We start from the raw sequence: 19421 nt of genomic DNA, 5'->3' as shown, positions 1-19421 counted from the left end.
CTCTCTCTCTTTCCAACATGGGCACTTGATGGAAACACCCCTCGGCTGAATTAAAATGCTGTCCGTGTTGCCCCACGTTAACTCTCTACACTCTACTGCACTTACAAACGCACTTGTTTCAGAAAAGACTTGTTTATTTTTCTCTCAAGTGTCCAATTATCAGTGCTGGTCAAGATACTCCACAGATCCCTATTGCTAGCTAACCTACCAGGAGACAACTAAAATGAAAAACCCATTGGCTTCAAAATGACTTAATTTATTTATGTATTAAATAATTATCTGTATAGTTTAGCAACTTTAGTGTAAGTAAACCACATTAAGTGGACGCAATTTGACGTTCAAACACGTCCAGCAGGTGTCGCCCTTTATCCGTTTTATTTACACCTTACCTACAATGTCAATCAGCCACTAGGAGGAGATATTTGGACACTCAGGATGGAACGTTTAAAAAATAATAAAATTTCAAAACAAAATATTTGATCAAGTGACACCTGCAATATATATATATATAAATATACCGGTATTAGCTTTTCTTAGAACGGACTTGACATACCACAAATAGCTACTTTTAAGGTGATTTTAGAGTACGATTTATAAGTCAGTTTTTTAACATTATTTTTTATAACTTTTAAATGACATTCATACATTTTGAATCGCACCACAGCCAACTGACGGTAAGTGAACTAATAGTATCTGTTCATTAATATTGTTGAAAAACTGCAAGAAAAGACACAGCTCTAAAATCTAATTAGTGTGATAACGTTACACTAAAAGGTGAACTAAATAAGGACAACCTGCAAAAACGATCCATTGCTTTATAATACTCTTTATTTAGGTAATCCACACAGTACAGTGTAGTCTTCACAGTACAATTTCCCAATTCACTGTAAAATAAGAAACATTTTTTAAATATTCATCTTGAAAATCTTACACCCATCTCATTCACTGTAAACAAATTATTGTACGAATCAGAGCAACTTGTTCATTTAAAGAGTAGGCTTGAGTCACACCTGCCACCCCAGAGTATTCCGTTTTGTTCCAAGTATGCAGACGCCTTGAATTAAGTTATTGATGATGGGATCAGGAAATAAACAGTGGTATGCTGTGTTTAATGCACAAGGGAACGTATTAATTTGCATTTCACTTAATATATAATTAATAAAGTCAACAACCTCATAAAGTTAAAAAAGAAGGTGTGCTGTAATTTACTGTCTAAAGTGATTCTCCTGAACAAACCAGCAGTCCTTGAGCAGTTTTATGTCAAATCAGAACAAGAACAAGGACTGTTTTTCACAATTAGAACAAAAACAAATAGTGGTTACCAATATAACCACCAGCATATTCACAGAAATGGCATGTGCTCTTAGTTTGATTTCATTACTGCCAACACTACATTCATGAACTGAACAAATGTAGCACAAAAACAGTCTCACAACAACAATAATCCGAGCGCTCAACACACAGCTATCCATAGGCTGTTACACTCTCTTAGTATGCTACGTATTAAACATTAAACATATTTAAATACCTCAACACATGAAGACTTAGTCAATTTAATGGAAAGTTCACAAAGATTAACATCATTAATTCTAAAAATATATAACATAGCCAAAAGTATATGGACACCCGTACACAATACGCAATTTTTAAACTCCTAATTTCAAAATATGAAACATTAACTGATCCGTTTGCTAATATACCACATTTCACTCATCTAGGAAGGCTTTCTACGAGTGTGTTTGATCCATCGATGGGACAGGGCTCACAGTCGGTGTTACAATTCATCCTAAAGAACAGTGATTTTTGCAGACCAATCAACATAGTTCAAAAAATGGTAAGTCAGTTCTTTATGGATCTTGGGCATAAAGATTAAAATACAGTTCTCTAGAATGTCACTGTATGCAGTTGCATTAAGATTTGGCCTCAGAAATTACTGAAATGGCAAACCTGTTCATTCGAGGAGCTGTCCACAAACTTTTGGCCATGTAGTGTAGATGGAAAATAGGAACAGGATTTATGGAAAGGCAATGGTGCACTTCATAAATGGAAAATTTACACTAGATTTTTTTATATATATAAAATCGCTATATGGATTGTGTCCTTTCTCAAAATTGGTGGGAAAGGATACAGAAAATTAGACTAGTACATTAGCATTCTATTAGTTGTTCTACAAGGTTTCATGTAGATTGTTTTGTGTGAGGACTTTAACATATGTAACAAAATATGGCACATGAGAATTTTTCGAGGGTGAACCAAAGTAAATGGCCATTCATTAAACAGAAAACAGGTGAGGTTTGACAGGATTGTGTAGAAAAACAATGCATTTCCTTGAACTGCTAGAGGAATAGACTTTGGAACAGTCAATGAGAATACGTTGAACTTTAACCTCACACTATTTTCACTTACAAAAAGTTTGTTCATGCACCGTCGACAGGCAGAAGAAATTATATGAACATACGCACTATTCTTGTATAACACCCTAAGAGTGAAACTCAAATACTGAGGATAGTAAAATAGATAAAACTCTTCTTAAAACTCATGCTGTAGTTTATCGGTTTATTAAACCTGCATCTAAGGAAATTTGCAGCAGAGGTTTGTATTTGGCAACGTTTTAAACGGATTGCACTATTGTCATAAAGACGTCCCTTGACTTTTCTTGTAACTGAAATTAAATTAAATTTGGCAGTACTGTATAAACTGCAACCATCATGAAGAGATAAACACGAAATACTGACAACAATGCAATGCAGACTAATAAAAAAAACAAGGTCAACATCTGCCATCTTTGATCCTTACTGAAAATGACATTGAGTGGCACATGGAATAATAAATTTCAATAATCTGGCAGCAAACTGAATTATTTCAGAAATTAAAAAAAAATACTAAATGTATATACAGTAGTGAGTATATACACATGTCAGACAAAAGACCGGCACAAATTGGCAACGACAATAAGGATTTAGCTTAAAAACAATTAAAATGACTGAGTTGGTATGTCCTGGAGAGGAACGGGTGAACTTTGGCACACAAAAGATGTTTAAGATGGTACGTGAAACCATTACAGTAGAGAGGAGATTCACCAACGTTTGTCTTTACAGTCCTTTGTTGAAGTAGACCGTCTCTATTCCAGGATGACTGGCTCGAATCTTCTCCTGCAGTTCTGGTTCCAAGCGGCTCACTGCCATAGAGCTGTATGAACAAATTGGAATTATGAAGTGCAACAGAATGATTTACAAAGCAAAATGAGTCATTCTGAAATGATTCAAAAGATTCCAAAATCATACAGGCATTTAGTTTTGAGAACGTTCTCACCTCTTTTGTGGGAATAACGCACAACACAATGGGGTTGCAAACACAAGGCTAAGAAGAAGAAAGAAAGTACAAAAGAATGGGTCACAAATTCTTGAATGTCTTTCAGAAGATAACAGTTTATTAGACCATAAATCTATCTTTGGCAACTCACCAAAACCCAACCAAGCCAACTTGAATGGGTGCACTCATCCACGGAAACCTCTGAAAAAATAAAGAGGGGGGGGGAATCAACCTGGCAACAAAGCCCATGATTCTATGGGGCCATTGTAAGGGATAGAGCATTCAAGCAGACTGGACACTGTAGACGGGTATGTGTTAAGGCTGAACAATTTTCATTAAGATTTTCAGTCATGTAAACAAAACATTTATAATGCAATTTTGAAATTACCTTGAGGAAGGCCTTCTTTTCCAAAGAGTTCATTAAAAATGGAGGGATTGCTACAGGACGAAAACAATTAGTTATATTTCTTGCTTGCAATTACACTGTCCCATAACCAGATATGCAACATTGCGTCTGCATAAGACAGTGGGGATGAAAGTTTGAGAAAATCGTGAAAAACCTGATATTTTTAATATCATATATTTTATTATATAAAATCCTTAGACTTAATTTCTGGGTTTAAAGGTGCAGTAAGCAATTTTTGAGAAACATATTTGATATTTGAAATCAACCCAAACAAACACACACCCTCCTTTATTGCTCCACCCCCAAAATGCACAAACATGAGTGGAGTGAAGCAAAATAATGCTTCGCGGAAAATAAAGCGAAGATGACGAATGGACAAAAATACAAAAAAAATGTACATACATTTTTATTTTATTTTTACATACAGTAAACAATAGTATATACAAACAAGAGTTGGTTGTTAGTCGCCAGCAGCACAGCAGCTCAAGACAAACAATGACATTGAAAACTGTCCTGTTACTAGCTAATATTTACTACAACAGCATATCTTTGTTCTGTGAAACATAGCAAAACCAATGTTACTCACATATGAAGTAGATACAAAGCAACCTCAGCATCTATTTTCAAGTCTTCCCGTTCTCTAATGTCTCTCCAGCGCTAGCAAACTTTTTCAATATTAACGCAGGGATGTCACGGTACCAAAATTCCATTAGTCGGTACCGATACCATTAAAATTTTACGGTTCTCGGTACCAATTTCGGTACCACAGCAAAACCAGTTTGAACTATTTTTCCAATTTAACTATTTGAAAAAAAAAATTCAATTCAATTCAATGACTTTGTTATTTATGACGGTAAATGTATGAAAGCATTGAAGGCTACATGCTGATTAAACGAAAATATTGATGATATTGAGAAATATTGCTTATAAAAAAAATCAAGTGAAAAATAAGCAACCTTCTATGCACACATTATTATTATTAGTAGTAGTATTTTTAATTAATGGAGACGTAGTTAAATCTATTGTACAGTGGCCTAATATAATTATTTCTGTCAATTTCTTTAAGTTAAACCGAACTTTTATTTTGACGGGTTGCCGTGAAGACCTTTGAGTTTCTGTGCGTGTATGATATGACGATAGTTTTTCTCAAATGAAACGGTAAAATGCTCATGAAGTGACTCTCGGAGATGAATTGAATCATGTCATCATATCGTGAGGCAGCAGAGACTGAAAACAGCGTGAATGTCACTCGTGCTTTAGTGTGTGTGTGTGTGTGTGTGTGTGTGTGTGTGAGGTAACGTTAAATGAAACCGCGCGTTCATTCACACAGAGACAAGCAAAACATGCAGGGAAAATATTTAAATAGTCTTTTTGCAGTGTAATATACACAGACACCACATCAGCAGCGCCGCCGGTCGCCATGTCTCAGCGCTTTCATGAAGCGGACGCAACTTCACACCCTTCGTGCATGTATGCGCATCCAGAACCGGGTTTGACAGGGTACTCGGTACCACCGGTACTTGGTACCGTGACGTTTAAATTTTTTTAGTACCGACTTGGTACCGAAGTACCGAATATTTTGACAACACTACGCAGGATAGGTCCTAAAGCTCTCATCATAACCCTTCTTTTTCCAGTAATATTCCTCTAACCTTTTCTCCTTTGTAATGTCTCTCAGCCATCTCTCTTTCTACAGTCTTTTTTCAAAGCTCCCTCTTGCTCACTCTCTCTCTCCTCCCCTATCATGAGTGTATACTGTATACTGCTGATTGGCTACAAGTGTGTTTTAGTCAGATCTACTTTCAATCCAGAAATCACTAACTGCACCTTTAATGAGCATAGGTGAAAAGTCATCTTAATTAATAAAAGACAATCTCAAGACTTTTAGAGTAAACAAACCCATTCCCGGAGAGGCCATGAGGATTCTGGAAACCACCACTTGTGTAATGGCCTGTTGAGCTGCATTTGAAGATTCTCCTAACCGATTGTCATTCTCATCTGTTACTGGAATGCCATGTTTGAGTTCCCTGAGAAACAAAAGGAAAGATGCGCTCCATATGATATACTCACTTCATGTCTATTATAAATGAACAGCAACACACAATATTACATTACTGTTTTGAACCACTGCTGACGGTTTGGGGTCAGTCGATTTTCTTTTTTTAAGGAAATAATTTTATTCAGCCAGGATGCATTAAATTGATCAATAGTGACAGTAGACAATTTATAATGTTACAAAATATGCATTGAGAATCTTTTTGTGATTACAAAATTCCATGACTACCGAACAACCAATTCAGAGTAAAATCAGGTCAAACCTCTTTATGCAAACGATTTGCTCTAGATAATTATTTACCGTTGTCTCATGAGTGGAATATTGATACAGTTAGCAGCAGCTACAGCAGCGAATGGCACAAAGCGTCCTATGAGTGGGGACACATGCTGAAAGACAGAAAATTAAACATAATTACTAATTATTACATGAACACATAGTGAGCACTGAGCATAATATTTAATACTTTGATGTGAAAGAGTTAAAACTTATTAGTAAGCGATAACCAGTGATCGAAGTGGGGGGAAAAAAGTGGCATTACTCCTGAGGGTTTAAATCGCGTTCTGGAGGCAGGGCGGTCAGAGTACCGGCAACATGTGAGAAGTGCCGGTACACAAGAAAAAGTGAGGGTACGCTACAGGTTTAAATATAGAAGTGCCGGTACTGGTCCACTTCGAGCACTGGCGATGACAGACCATTACCTTTGCTAATGCATTTAGTCCTAAAGCAGTAGCCACGGCCCCTGTGGTGGCTGATACATATGCTGTGCCAAGCTGGCTGCAAGGACATATATTAGGAATTTAGGGATATTGCAAATTAGTTGAAAGAAGAAATGCATAAAGTGAAACAAATATTCATATGCATGATCTAAATCCTCTCACTTTACTGTGATGGGAGCGTCTCCACTCCTGTTGGTGTAATTGACTATTGCATTGAAAGACTGATTGATCCACTGCCAAAACAGAACTGCTGGAGTCGTTCTAAAAGCAAGAGAGAGAGAGAGAGAGTATAAATATTCAGCATTATATGTGGTGAAATGGTTTATTATCCAGAGAAAATCCACCAAGTCTTATAGCTACACTGTAGCCACTATAATAATGGATTATACAGCAAAACCCAGCATGATTTACCTGTAGAACGTCATCATGCATCCAGTGATGGTCATGTTCATAGGAACCTGAGCAGACATGCGACCAATCAGGAGCATTTTCTCGCCTGTGTCTGGATGGAATGCCGAGTCAAAAACATACTTCGCCCTCCATAGCTCATCTTCTGTGAGACCCGGTGATACCACCCCTTTTCTTCAGGGATAAGAGAATGGAAAATGATGGCGCACTTGGTATCTGGCAAACTCAGCATATGTAACAATGAATCCTATACAAAAGCACATGCTGTAAATAAATGCAGAGTAGAGACTTACTTGTAATCCTGAATAATCTGACGTGCATTTTCTAATTGTTCATTCGACAGGAGGATGTTTCTAGGGTCTGTGACAGTGAAGAAATGCTTTGCGCGACCCACAAATGTTCCCTGATCCCAGCGTGGCTCTTTAATGTTTATGGAGGTGGAGAGCACGGCTGCCATGGTACACTGTGAACATATTACACTGTTAAAACCTTGGATAGACTTCACTTAATCTTTTAACACACAACAGTGTAAATGTCTTTGAAAACAAGTTATTTTTAAAACATTATGGTGGTACCATGACTGGTATAGCAAGAAGCCGAAGAAAGATTCTTAAAAAAACTACTTCTGTTCTGTTCCACAGAAGAATTACAACATGCAGGTTTGGAATAATGGCGAGTACACTAACGTTCAAACGTTCAACGATTTTTTTAAATGTTTTTGAAAGAAGTCTCAAAGGCTGCATTTATTTGCTCAAAAATACAGTAAGAACGTTAATATGGTCAAATGGTATTACCATTTAAAAGTAAAACAGCTATTTTCTATTTTAATATATTTTAAAATCTAATTTATTAATTGTAATTTATTCCTGTGATGGCAAAACTGAATTTTCAGCATCATTACTCCAGTCTTCAGTGTCACATGATCCTTCAGAAATCATTTTGCTTTGGTGCTCAAGAAACATTTCTTGTTATCAATGTTGAAACCAGTTGTGCTGCTTAATATTTTTGTGGACACTGTGATACTTTATTCTAGTATTCTTTGATAAATGGAAAGATCAAAAGAACAGCATTAATTTGAAATGGTAATCACTTATAACACTATAAATGTTTTTACCTTTTAATCAATTTTATGCATCCTTGCTGAATAAAAGTATTGATTTCTCCCAAAATAATAATAATAATAATTACTTGCCCCCAGACTTTTGATAGAAAATGTAAAAAGAGAATTTTAATTTCTTGGTGAACAGTAAGTTTTTATTTCTTATATGGAGAAAACACTGTACGTTTTTCCAGCAAGAAAAAAAAAAAACCTGAATAATGCTTGCACATGACATTCCTCCCCCTGATTAGGCTACCGCTGAATCAGCATGTAGTTTCTAAAGACACAGCGGACCAGCCAAGCAAAGAAAGGCTGGAACATCAGTCACTCTGAAAATTACATTTGGTTCTGCTAGTCCCCATGTAAAGCAGCACCTATGTGTATATATGGCCTGTGTTTCTATAAACAATTCTAAAAAGTATAAGATTAGACATTTAGTCACAGGAGAGGGGGTTGATGAATTTAAAAGGGGAGTGCACTCAAAAAAATCTTTCACAATTTAGCTCTCTATGACTTTCTTATGTGGAAGATAAATAAAATAACAGCAGACTGTGAAGAACTGACAGTCTCAGTCATCCTTCACTTTCATTGCATCATTTTCCATACAATGAAAGTGAAGATTACTGTACTGCAAGACTTTTTGTTTTGTACTGAAGAAAGAAAGCTATAAGGGTTTTAAATTATACGAGGGTAGTATTTTGGGGGGGATTTTACTGTCCTTGCGATTGTTAACTTAAACAGGCATAAACAAGATTTAACCATTTATTTGCATGAGCATATTCCAAGAATAGGCATTCACAAAGGCCAAATTAAATCAATTAAATAAACCACACGCTCTAAATGTACAGCGTGGTGAAATTTTATTTTGAAAATAGAGTGTTTTGAAGACACCAAAGACAGATAAAGGGAGGACAATAAATCACGCGTTTCACTTAAACACGGCTACAAAAGTGGGTCTGTGTCTCTTTAAATCAAATAGTGGTTCAAGTGTTTTGCACGAGATCACTTGAGTCTGCTCGAGCCTGATGTTTTGGTTTGCGCTGCTTCCCTTTTAAAACGCGTTTTTCACTAGTGAAAGAAAGTCTGACTCATTTTCGCTAATCGGTTCTTTTGAACAGTTCGTTTCAAAGAACCAGTTCAAAACATTTCAGGGATTCAGCGATACGCCATCACGTGGTCACTGACATCAGGTTCAGAAACGTTTGGTTTGTAGCCAACTAGGCATACATAGCTTTTTTAATTACTTTTTTTTTTTTTTTTAAATAATGATGTGGTTTAAAATTTCAAGCAATTTAGAAAACCAACTCAATTTCATATGCGTACTACTGATCAAAACAATTCTCTTAAATTGTAAACATTTTATTTGTAATATTTCTGCTTTTGCCAATGAAGTAAGTTACTTTCTGCTCCGCTTGTCTACGCGAATGCTCATTCTGTCGTTTTACGTCTCATTACAAATTAAAAGGGACGATTCTCGTTGATTCGGACTGAATCGTAAACGAATCGTTCAGTCAATTTCGTGAACAAATTGTTCTGACTGCTTGTGCAACCGATTCATTAAGTAAAGATCCGACTCAAAAGAACAATTCATTCACGAATCGGACATCGCTGCAAAGCAAAAATTCATATCGTGCTTTCCAAACATGAAAACATTTAGTCCACACTATGGATTGGACAGATAAGATACTGACCGATACACGGGCCTCTTGATCCGAAATGAACTTTGAACAGAGACGTTTATGACACTTTCCCTAAACAACCCATTTGTTGCCCAATAGTGTGCTTTCATGACTGTATTATTACTGTGTATTATTTCAACAATCTAGAAATAATATGCATTCACTCATCTTAATGCTTTATTTGATGTGTTAAAACATTGATGCTCTTTAAAGAGCAAAACATGGGATAAATGGAATGATTTAAATTGTGTCTTGTTTTGAAATCAATTGTTAGAATATCATCATTGTAGCCCATTGGCAAAGAATGGTTCAAAACCAGTCGGTACCGGTTGGGTGGCTTCCATTGGGGCTTTCAATATGTCCTAAATATGAATTATAATATGTTTAAATATTATGGTAAAATAAATATTGGAGGGTTGCTCCATATGATAAATATCTTAATACGTTTTAGTTTTATCTTTAAAACCATCTGTACAACTCCAGCTGTGCACCTCTTTATCAACCTCTGGATGCCACATCACAAATCCCCTTACTGGCAGCATAAGGTTTTACATTCTAATGCATCCAGTAAAAAAAAAAAGAAGAAGAAGAAATATATCTTGAAAATGACATCCGTGGAAAAAAATGCGAAAGGTCCTGTTACTTACAGTGCAAAGCCCGCCGTCAGACAAAATCACACCACGAGCTCTCCGCTGCAGATATCAGTCTCGCGCACCGAGGCTAATTTGGTATTTACGAATGAATGTGAAGTACGCTGCAGTAAAAGCACCACCCACCAGCGGCGCTGCTGATATTTCAAAATAAAAGTTTCAAATATCTTGGGAAATATTTGTAACATGAGATTCTTACATTTATGTCGTGATCCAAGACATTGGTAAAAAAAAATAAACAGTGAGCAACGGAATTTTAGTTTCTTACGTTTACCGAGTTAAATACAATACATTAGTCAGTCGACGTAAGGACGTTTACTATGAAATCTAATGATATAAAATATTTTGATTATGAAATGTAATATCTTCAAACACGCAATATTAGGTCTAATAAGCCTTGGGCAAGTAATTTTTTATTTCATTAATTTTTAACTGTTGGTTGTCTGTCTAAAACTAAAACGTAAATCATTCATCTTTTTATGAATGTTGTATTCACCAAAATAACGGGCTATTTGCACTTAGTTTAAATCTGTGTAAATAGACACTCATACCGAAGTAAATGCACTAAGTTAACTACCATTTGACATTTCTTAACTCAATTTACAAGTAACGTTACATTTCTATGTAATACAGAATGATGACAATTAATTAACACTTTAACCTAGTGTCAATTTATGGATCGATTCTCTGCAGAAAGAGACGAATTTAATTCCTTTCAAAAAATATTTTCGAAATGCCATTAACTTGGAGCCATGTAAAGCTTTTTAGCTAAGCAAAACCCGTCTAATGACAATAATTAACAAGAGTTAGATTTAAGAAAATAGCTCCATCTAGCGGATATTAAACACCAACCAAGTCATTCCTGTTATGTATTGCATTGTCATGTCGGCATGTCTGGAATGTTAAGTATTAAACTCACACATTTTTAACATGTAAATATTGCTTTTTAATCGAAATTAAGTGAACATAGGTGTGAATTTTAAATAAAAAATATTTTTAATAAATATTTTTTTGAGATATTTTTCGTTTGAAAGTTAAACGGCACTAGATTATATTAAGTCTTCCTTTAAAATGTTCTATCCTATAAAATAAAATTATTGAAAATGGCATGCTATTAAATTTCAAAAATATTCCACCGTAATGTTAGCAAACTCTCACTTAGTAATGGTTAACTTTAGCACTTTATTCCCTTCCCATTAGGTCCCATCTTATTCATTTATTGTTACCTGAGCTTGGCCAGAGCATTATTTGAAAGTCTGCTGTATTGTATTATAACCTTCCTTAAATTCCAATACATTTAAAAAAAGAAAGAAAAATAAATTATAGTTACAGTGCTCAACTGTACTGCATAACAGGAATGACCTAACAATTAAAATCAATCAGCAACACTGATAACATTTTGCAGTATCCTACAACAGAGGACAAACATTACAGCTGTTTTCTAAAAAGAAACAGACTTAACATAGATAAATAGCATGAGTTTTTATTGCTGTTCAAATCCCTATTTAATTGTGCTCTGATTAAATTACAAAGTATTGGGAAATAATGCAGTAACATACAAAAGCAGAAACAAACAAAACTACTGCTCTGTAAACTAAGTACAATAACAAATACTGTATTGAAAAAGTGCTTAGAGGACATTGAAAAGAGACTAAACCTAAAGTGTTTCATACCAACCTGCAACAAACATTGCAGTAGGCAATCAGTTAAAACAGCAATCGGACATTTGCCAGATGACAGCTCATTGTGAACCCGAGGCCATGCAGCATGAAAATGCAGCTATAATACACAGCACTATTTTAAGCTCATCACAACGTGTACATTATCCAGTCATAAGCATTTAGTGTGTAAATTCAAATATTGTTATTCCAAAACACAGCGCTTCAGAAGAATGCACAAAAACCCCTTAGTCTGATGAAACCCTTACATCCTGATCAAAAACACAACTGTTTTTAGTACAGAAGAGAGAAAAGTACATGATGGAGATGAGAGAGTACTGTTGCATTTTGTGTGTTTGTTGAGATTACTGCATTTAGCTTGTTGCTGTACTAGATATGGCACGTTTTGGTCCAAGGACAGGGGTTTGTGTTAGAAAATTTTAACAGATGAGCATGTCTTCTATGAATAATCATTGTCCACTGGTAGTATGATAGTCCACTGATAGTGCTGCAATACTGTAATTTAAAAAAAGCCTTCCCATTTTACAGAAAATAATCTGGAGTGCGACGAGTGACATGAGGCTCTCCTCTACGTGGTGCCGGGTCAAACTGTAAACTAAAGGAAATCATTCTGTTAATATAAATGTTTATAATTGTAAAATCATCAATAAAAAAAATATGCTTTGTTTGTCATATACATACAAGGAGTACTTCAGCGTGTCATCAAGTTCCATGATCGCAGCCTGGTTACCACATCGGTAGCAATAATTGGGTGCGCTGAAGATCGTTACCACATTACGTTCATGACACCAGTTATAACCCTGTGAAAATGTTTTTAAAAAATATATTAGCCTGTAGCTTATCAACAAATAGTAGGTCTATTATTATCCATGTGCTACAAATTCAAAAAATGTAATAACTTTGTCCCAGGGTTATTATAGTTAACTTAAACCAAAACCATAAAAAAATATGTCGTTAACTGAAATAAAATTAAATATATATATATATATATATATATATATATATATATATATATATATATATATATATATATATATATATATATAAACGTATTTTATTTCAGATAACTGCCAAGCCAATATTTCTTACTTTCATTTAGTTTAACTTAATGAACTAAAATAACTACAATTAAAACTGAAATAAAAATGTCAATAAATGACAATAAAAATGTCAAAAACATACAACAAAATTACTAACATTTTAACTAAAAATAATTCAATTGTATAATAATTAAACTGGAAAATCTAAAAATAAAAACTATAATAGTATGTCTATATAGTTCATGTAGTATCTCTATATAATATAATAATGCTGCTTTCTGTCTTTCTCTCTCTCTCTCTCTATCTCTCTCTCTATATATATATATATATGATGGTGAGACCAGATCTCCGTGCGGAGCAGTCGGACTCTTTACGCATACAAAAATCTCACTGGATTATTGCAATTAATGGCAAAATGAATGTTTGGAAATGTAAACTGAAATTTCCCACTTACACACTAAAGCAAAATATATAAATAACTGGTTTAAAACCCCTTGCCTAAGACTTTTGCACAGTACTGTACACAGACAAATATTAGATTGTATTGTAATGTTTATGTATTTCTCTTATATAAACAATACATAAACATTGGTAATCAACCTCTCTTTTACCTCCATCACTAACTGGTGGGCTCTTGAGACCAGAGTCAAGCAGTTGGCATGGTTAAATGTTTCCGAGATGTCCTGGCCAAACGTGTACCCAGCCCCCCTGGGGGAAATCCCCCAACCTCCACGGTCATCTGGATCGGACCACAGCAAATCACACATGGGACCCTGCCAACAAGATTTCATAAGCTTCTGTGAGTAGTATTCACAGCTGGGACTCTTAATAATGTTGAATATGAAAGAAACACTATACATCTTTCTGATATTCACAGGTGGAATTTATACCTCATGGGGAACTTCTTGGATCCGGTCCAATGCGCGAATGTGATCCAGTGTGTCAATTGAAGGTGACAATCCTCCATGGAGACAGAAAATCTGTGCAAACAGAGTTAGGTTTAAGCTTTATGCGCACTCAAATTACTGTGCAAACAGCTTTTTGTTTTGATGTAAATGTCATAAGACAATTACAATGGATGAAATACTGTAACTGTTAATCACTAACCAATTTACCTGTGTGTCCACGAGGGCTGTAAGAGGAAGGTAGTCAAAAAGGTCTGTGAAATATTTCCAAACATTTGCATTTCCATATTTTCTCAGGCACTCGTCATAAAAGCCATAAACTTGTGTGATTTGTCTGCTTTCATGGTTTCCGCGGAGGATGGTGATTCTCTCTCGATATCGAACCTGCAGGATTTACAGTTACAAAAACAAGCCATTAACACAATGCAAATTCACATTTTCTTGTATTAGTAACTTCAGATCAATGTTAAAGCTGTGTCTATTCACATACCTTTAAAGACACCAGCAGTGAGACTGTCTCGACTGAATAGTAACCTCTATCCACGTAGTCTCCCATAAATAGATAATTAGTATCTGGTGATTTACCCCCAATCTTAAAGAGTTCCATAAGATCGTGAAATTGGCCATGTACATCTCCGCATACTGTGACAGGGCAACGCACTTCCTGGACGTTTGACTCTTTAGATAAAATTTCTTTAGCCTGCAATAGATAAAACAAGCAGCTTAGACAACAAGAAATGGTTTCAACTATTAACCTAAAGTACATTTAAAATTTCTAACAAACTGTGGGAGGCAATGTAGACACGGATCAGTGATTATATTATATTATTAATAATGGCATGTGTTATTGGAAATAAATTAAGAGGGACTAGTAAATACACTAAACAATGTTTGTCTAGCAGCCTTAAAATGTGCAGTGACACTTTATTTTAAGGTGTCTGTGTTACAGTGTAATTATATATTTAAGTACTTAATATTCATAATTAATTACATGTACTTACTAAAGGGTTAGAGTTAAGATTGGGGTTTGGTTTAGGGTTAGTTGCTTGTAATTATGCATATATTATAGTTAATAGTACAGTCACTATTATGTAATGTGTAACAAGGTAACAATGTGTAAAATAAAGAGTTACCAAATGTGCTTTAAGTAGTATTTAAATTAATTTGTAATTATAATAACTGATATCGTTATTCATTTATTTTAACATGAAAATATAGATTTTATTTCCAGAATACAAACTATGGCAGATCTCCCTTTGTGCTTCACAGAAAAAAAAAATCATGCAGGTTTGGAACATTGTGTGGGTGAGTACTTGACGACAGAATTTCATTTTTAGGTCAACTATTTAAGGAAACAAGTGTGCATTTTCATTTTTTTTACATTGTGGGGGGAAAACTTATAGCAGAACATAAAAAATGGTTTAACAGAATAAGGACATACTGATTAATGCATGTGGACTAATGAAATAAAGGGCAATTATAATATTGCTAAGCAACAAGAATATGGCTTTGTTTTCAACACATTAAAACAACATAAGTTACATACAACACAAAATTAGTTTTTTTTGTTGTTTTTTTTGTTTCCCCCACTGAGGTATCTGAACCTTTACCGTCCCTCCCATGTTGGCTTAGAAAGCAAAGACAAACCCCAAACTCTGCCTGACAACGAATAACAAAAGTGGGCATAACCTGAAGAGCTCTGGTTGCTAACTGCGCTGCACAGCCGACAACCAATAGTCACATTCATGGCGCACAGACGGCCAATAATAGAATAATTCGGCACCGCCATCTTCGGATTGCCAGTGGGAAGGGCGCACTGCAACTGTATCTGAGCCGCCGATAACAAATTTAGATAGTCTGCTACTGCACCCACGGGCCGCCTGTCATAACACGTGTTTTAACCAACCTTAACATACAATGCAACACTGACACAGGTGACGATGATCGTCACTCACCTTCTCGCATAAAATTTTCACTTGGTTTTCCGATAGTTGTTTGCACTCGTTCAGTTGCTCGATCCATTGGTCCAGTTCTTTCGTGAATACCTTCTCGTCCATTCTCGACACTTCCTTAAAGCATGCAAGTAATGTTAAAAAATAAGGTGAAACGAGTCAAAATGCTTTATATGGGTTTGGCGTCATGCGTCAAAGTAATCAATCCCAGTTTAAAATGAAGCTGTCGACCCCTTGATTACTTGCAAATGGCCTGAAACTTTTACTCCCTCAAGAATAAAACGATGATTGCAACTCTTTGTAAGCAGCAAACGATTAAAACTACAGCCTGAAAGCTCCTTTGAATTCTGTCAGACTCTGGTTATGATGCGCAGCAGCGACGAAGAATCCGCTCATGTAGCTTGACGTCACCTAATCCGCATTCAAAATGACGAATCCTACTACCGCGAAGGCTTGATTCTTAATATTAAGCAGTCAAGCCTGTTCCATTGGTAGATTACGATGCCGCATCTTTATGACCTAATTCATATTTATAAATTAGGCGTTCGCGATAGGAAGGCTATCAATGAACGTCAGCCTGACCTTATTAATATTGACCAGGTCAGTTTTCGCCATAGTAGCATTTGTCGCAGATCTATTGTTTTGTCTCTTGTGCGTTTAGTGCCGCCAACTGATGTACAAGGGGAATGACAGTAATTTGATAACTGGTTTGTCTGGTTTAAATAATCATAATAATGTATTATTATTATTATTATGCTAGTTGCTGGAAATTGAAGGATCTTTCTTTAATTTATAACAATAATAATAATGTTATGCTCTGTTGCTGGAAAGTGAAGCAGCTATTATAGTTTTTCTTAAACATTCTTTATTTACACTTTATTATTCATATACTGATTTAATGATATCCTATCATTAAATTATTTTAATGATATCCATATAATTAATGTGGTTATGTTAAAATATATATATTTTCTCATATATCTATGTTTTATTTCTGTGACGGCGAACTGACTGCGCTTTCTTCTCTGTAAGCTCTCGCAATAAATGAGCTTTTCATTAAACACAAATCTGACTTAAATTAATCGAAATAATAATTTTTAAAAGATCCACAACAAAACACATAAGACAATGTGCATGGTGATATTTTCAAATGTCAGCACCAAATAAATGTATATAAATGAATAAATATCGAGGACAAAAGTGGCGCGTGAGCTGACACCAGGGCCTTCTGGTATTTGCTGAAGAACAGTAAAAAATTCCCATCAGCAGCTGACGCATGCGTATAAGCTATTCATACTATTTTATTATTTTTTCTAGTGAAAATGGCTGCCTTTCAGCTTTAAACCTCAGCGGTTCAGGGAAAAAAATATCCATCCCTTAAACCAGAATCTGCACGATCGTTCGGAAAGAAGCATCTTGCGCTTCAAGAATGTGCATATTACTGCGTTAATAAAATGATACTTTTGCTTTCAAGAATGGAAGATAGATCTGTTTCATGTTTAACCCATTACATTCCGTGATCCGCGTTCCAGATGAGGTAAAGTACTTTCTTCATTGCATTATTTAACGCAAAATTGCATCTAATTTATATTACATTTCATTTTATTTTATTTACAGCAATTGAAAGACTATTATATATTAACAACCGAATAGCGCCGGGAAAAAAAAGATACCAAACGTGCAGAATGACAGGACAACGATGGACTTGCATAAGAGATATTCTGCGGTCCCTGGCTTTTTGTGATAAAACATTGTGTTTGCTTATCCAGCTGTACATTGTGACATACTTATAGTTTGACTATTTCCATAGTTCGACTCTCTCTGCATAACTTTCCATGGTTAATTGAACAGGCCTGTTGTTTTCTTTTTGATTGACGTCGTCAATCACTCAGTTGCGATGCGCGCGCTCGTTGTAAGATGTTTGGAAAGTATAAATTGCAATACTTCTATATTCGGTTGCTATTTTACAATACAAATAAACATTTTACTAACCACTGTATCTTTTTCCAATCTAACGTTTTAAAATATTTTATTTGAACAGAAAATGATGCACCAAGTAGCCAGCAACAGCAACGACTATGGTCTGGGTAGCATTGGGGATGATGGGCAACACCCAGCCAGTCATTTTGAGTTGTGCAGTTCACAGTCCAACAAATTTTACCCCACTGTCCCACCTCCCTCGCTACAACTGCCACTCCCAAACTTGCCCCCCTTGCCACAGAGCATGATCAAGCCCATGTCTTGCCAGATGCAAGACTCCCAGAATGAATTTCACTCCCAAACCGTTCGAATGAGGGGTGCAGATGCTCCAGAGAGCTCTAAGAAAAAGAAGGGCCTTGGGAAGTCCGGACGACGAGGCAGGCCCTCGGGTACCACTAAGTCTGCAGGCTACAGGACAAGTACGGGACGACCGCCTGGGACCACCAGAGCAGCAGGTTTTAAAACCAGCCCAGGAAGGCCACTGGGCACTACCAAAGCGGCAGGCTACAAGGTGAGCCCAGGTAGGCCTCCAGGCAGCATCAAAACACTATCAAGGCTTAATAAACTGGACTATGGCGCCTGCAATGGTGCACCGTTCCCTTACACCATGATGCAGAAGAGGGCCTTGTGCGAAGCCGCTGTGAAAGAGAAAGACACTACAGAGTGAAAACCGTTTTTTATTTATTGCAAGGAGGGACTAGGGATGTGGGTGCATGTCCAAAGTCACAGTGAATTGTGTTTGCAATGTCAAACTCTTGCAAGGAACAAAAAAAGAAGAAAAAAAAAGATGGATTTTGATACCTAAACTCATGTGTATGTGCAGTGTTATCCTTTTGTGTATCTTTTTCCAAAGACCATTAGCATTACCTTTCTCGCTAGACGTACGTTATCCTATTGTACAGATGTGCATGACGGTAGTATTGTGAAATAAAGTTACAGTATTGCACACATATTAATCTTTTTGGTCCTTAGACTTTGCTCAAGTGAAATGTAGAGGAACTTCAATTGTGTTGTTTTACATTTAACTTTACCTTTTCCATAAAGGTTTTGATGTAAAGGTACAGTCTTCATCACACCTGGTTTGTTTCACTCTAGATTTTAGGACATGCATAGCATTTGACTTGAAAAATCTGATCAGCAGTAATAATTCCTCTGTTCCCCTGATGTGTATGTGAAAGTGCTCTGTTTGTAATGTCTAACAATATGTTTATCTTTTTTGTTGTTGTTGTTGTTGTATTTATGAACTGTCTGGTGCCCTTTTAAGACAGAGGATGATGTGGCTTTTTGATAAAAAGTCAAATGACAGATTTCAGCAATGGCATAACCTTTACACGTGCTCTTGTAAATATAACTGTGAGTTTATATCAGCCAGTGTCCACTGTTCCACCCAAAATTGTTTTGCTGATTATTAATCCAATTTAAAATACCATGTTAATGTTGTTGTTTTTTTAATCACTGGGATAAAACAAGTCTCAGTTTTGTGTAATTGAATACACCTGATCTGATAAAAATAAACAATTATCACTCCAAAAATATAAA

General features: G+C 35.7%; 3 protein-coding genes across 3 annotated transcripts; 1 reads left to right on the top strand and 2 right to left on the bottom strand.

Moving 5' to 3' along the window:
• Positions 1-2982: 2982 nt before the first annotated feature.
• On the bottom strand, positions 2983-10424 carry sfxn1 (sideroflexin 1). The gene is made up of 11 exons (XM_056262427.1): positions 10324-10424; positions 7192-7361; positions 6902-7072; positions 6653-6751; positions 6473-6548; positions 6075-6160; positions 5618-5745; positions 3701-3750; positions 3464-3513; positions 3313-3360; positions 2983-3189 (listed from the first exon to the last, which is right to left on the bottom strand). Exons 2-11 carry the CDS (start codon positions 7353-7355, stop codon positions 3093-3095), a joined length of 969 nt encoding a protein of 322 aa, XP_056118402.1. The 5' UTR covers positions 7356-7361; positions 10324-10424; the 3' UTR covers positions 2983-3092.
• A 1365-nt stretch (positions 10425-11789) lies between these two features.
• On the bottom strand, positions 11790-16306 carry ppp2caa (protein phosphatase 2 catalytic subunit alpha a). Its single transcript, XM_056262423.1, has 7 exons — positions 15906-16306; positions 14441-14650; positions 14161-14334; positions 13936-14025; positions 13657-13818; positions 12687-12805; positions 11790-12600 (listed from the first exon to the last, which is right to left on the bottom strand). Exons 1-7 carry the CDS (start codon positions 16005-16007, stop codon positions 12528-12530), a joined length of 930 nt encoding a protein of 309 aa, XP_056118398.1. The 5' UTR covers positions 16008-16306; the 3' UTR covers positions 11790-12527.
• An 884-nt stretch (positions 16307-17190) lies between these two features.
• On the top strand, positions 17191-19421 carry si:ch1073-44g3.1 (uncharacterized protein LOC797133 homolog). The gene is made up of 2 exons (XM_056262422.1): positions 17191-17439; positions 17944-19421. Exons 1-2 carry the CDS (start codon positions 17398-17400, stop codon positions 18547-18549), a joined length of 648 nt encoding a protein of 215 aa, XP_056118397.1. The 5' UTR covers positions 17191-17397; the 3' UTR covers positions 18550-19421.

This window comes from Rhinichthys klamathensis, unplaced genomic scaffold (assembly GCF_029890125.1).
Source record: "Rhinichthys klamathensis goyatoka isolate OS25496 unplaced genomic scaffold, OSU_Roscu_1.1 h1tg000192l_1, whole genome shotgun sequence".
Lineage (NCBI taxonomy): Eukaryota > Metazoa > Chordata > Actinopteri > Cypriniformes > Leuciscidae > Rhinichthys > Rhinichthys klamathensis.
The sequence above is the reverse complement of the archived record's forward strand: the minus strand, read 5'-3'. Positions and strand labels throughout refer to the sequence as shown.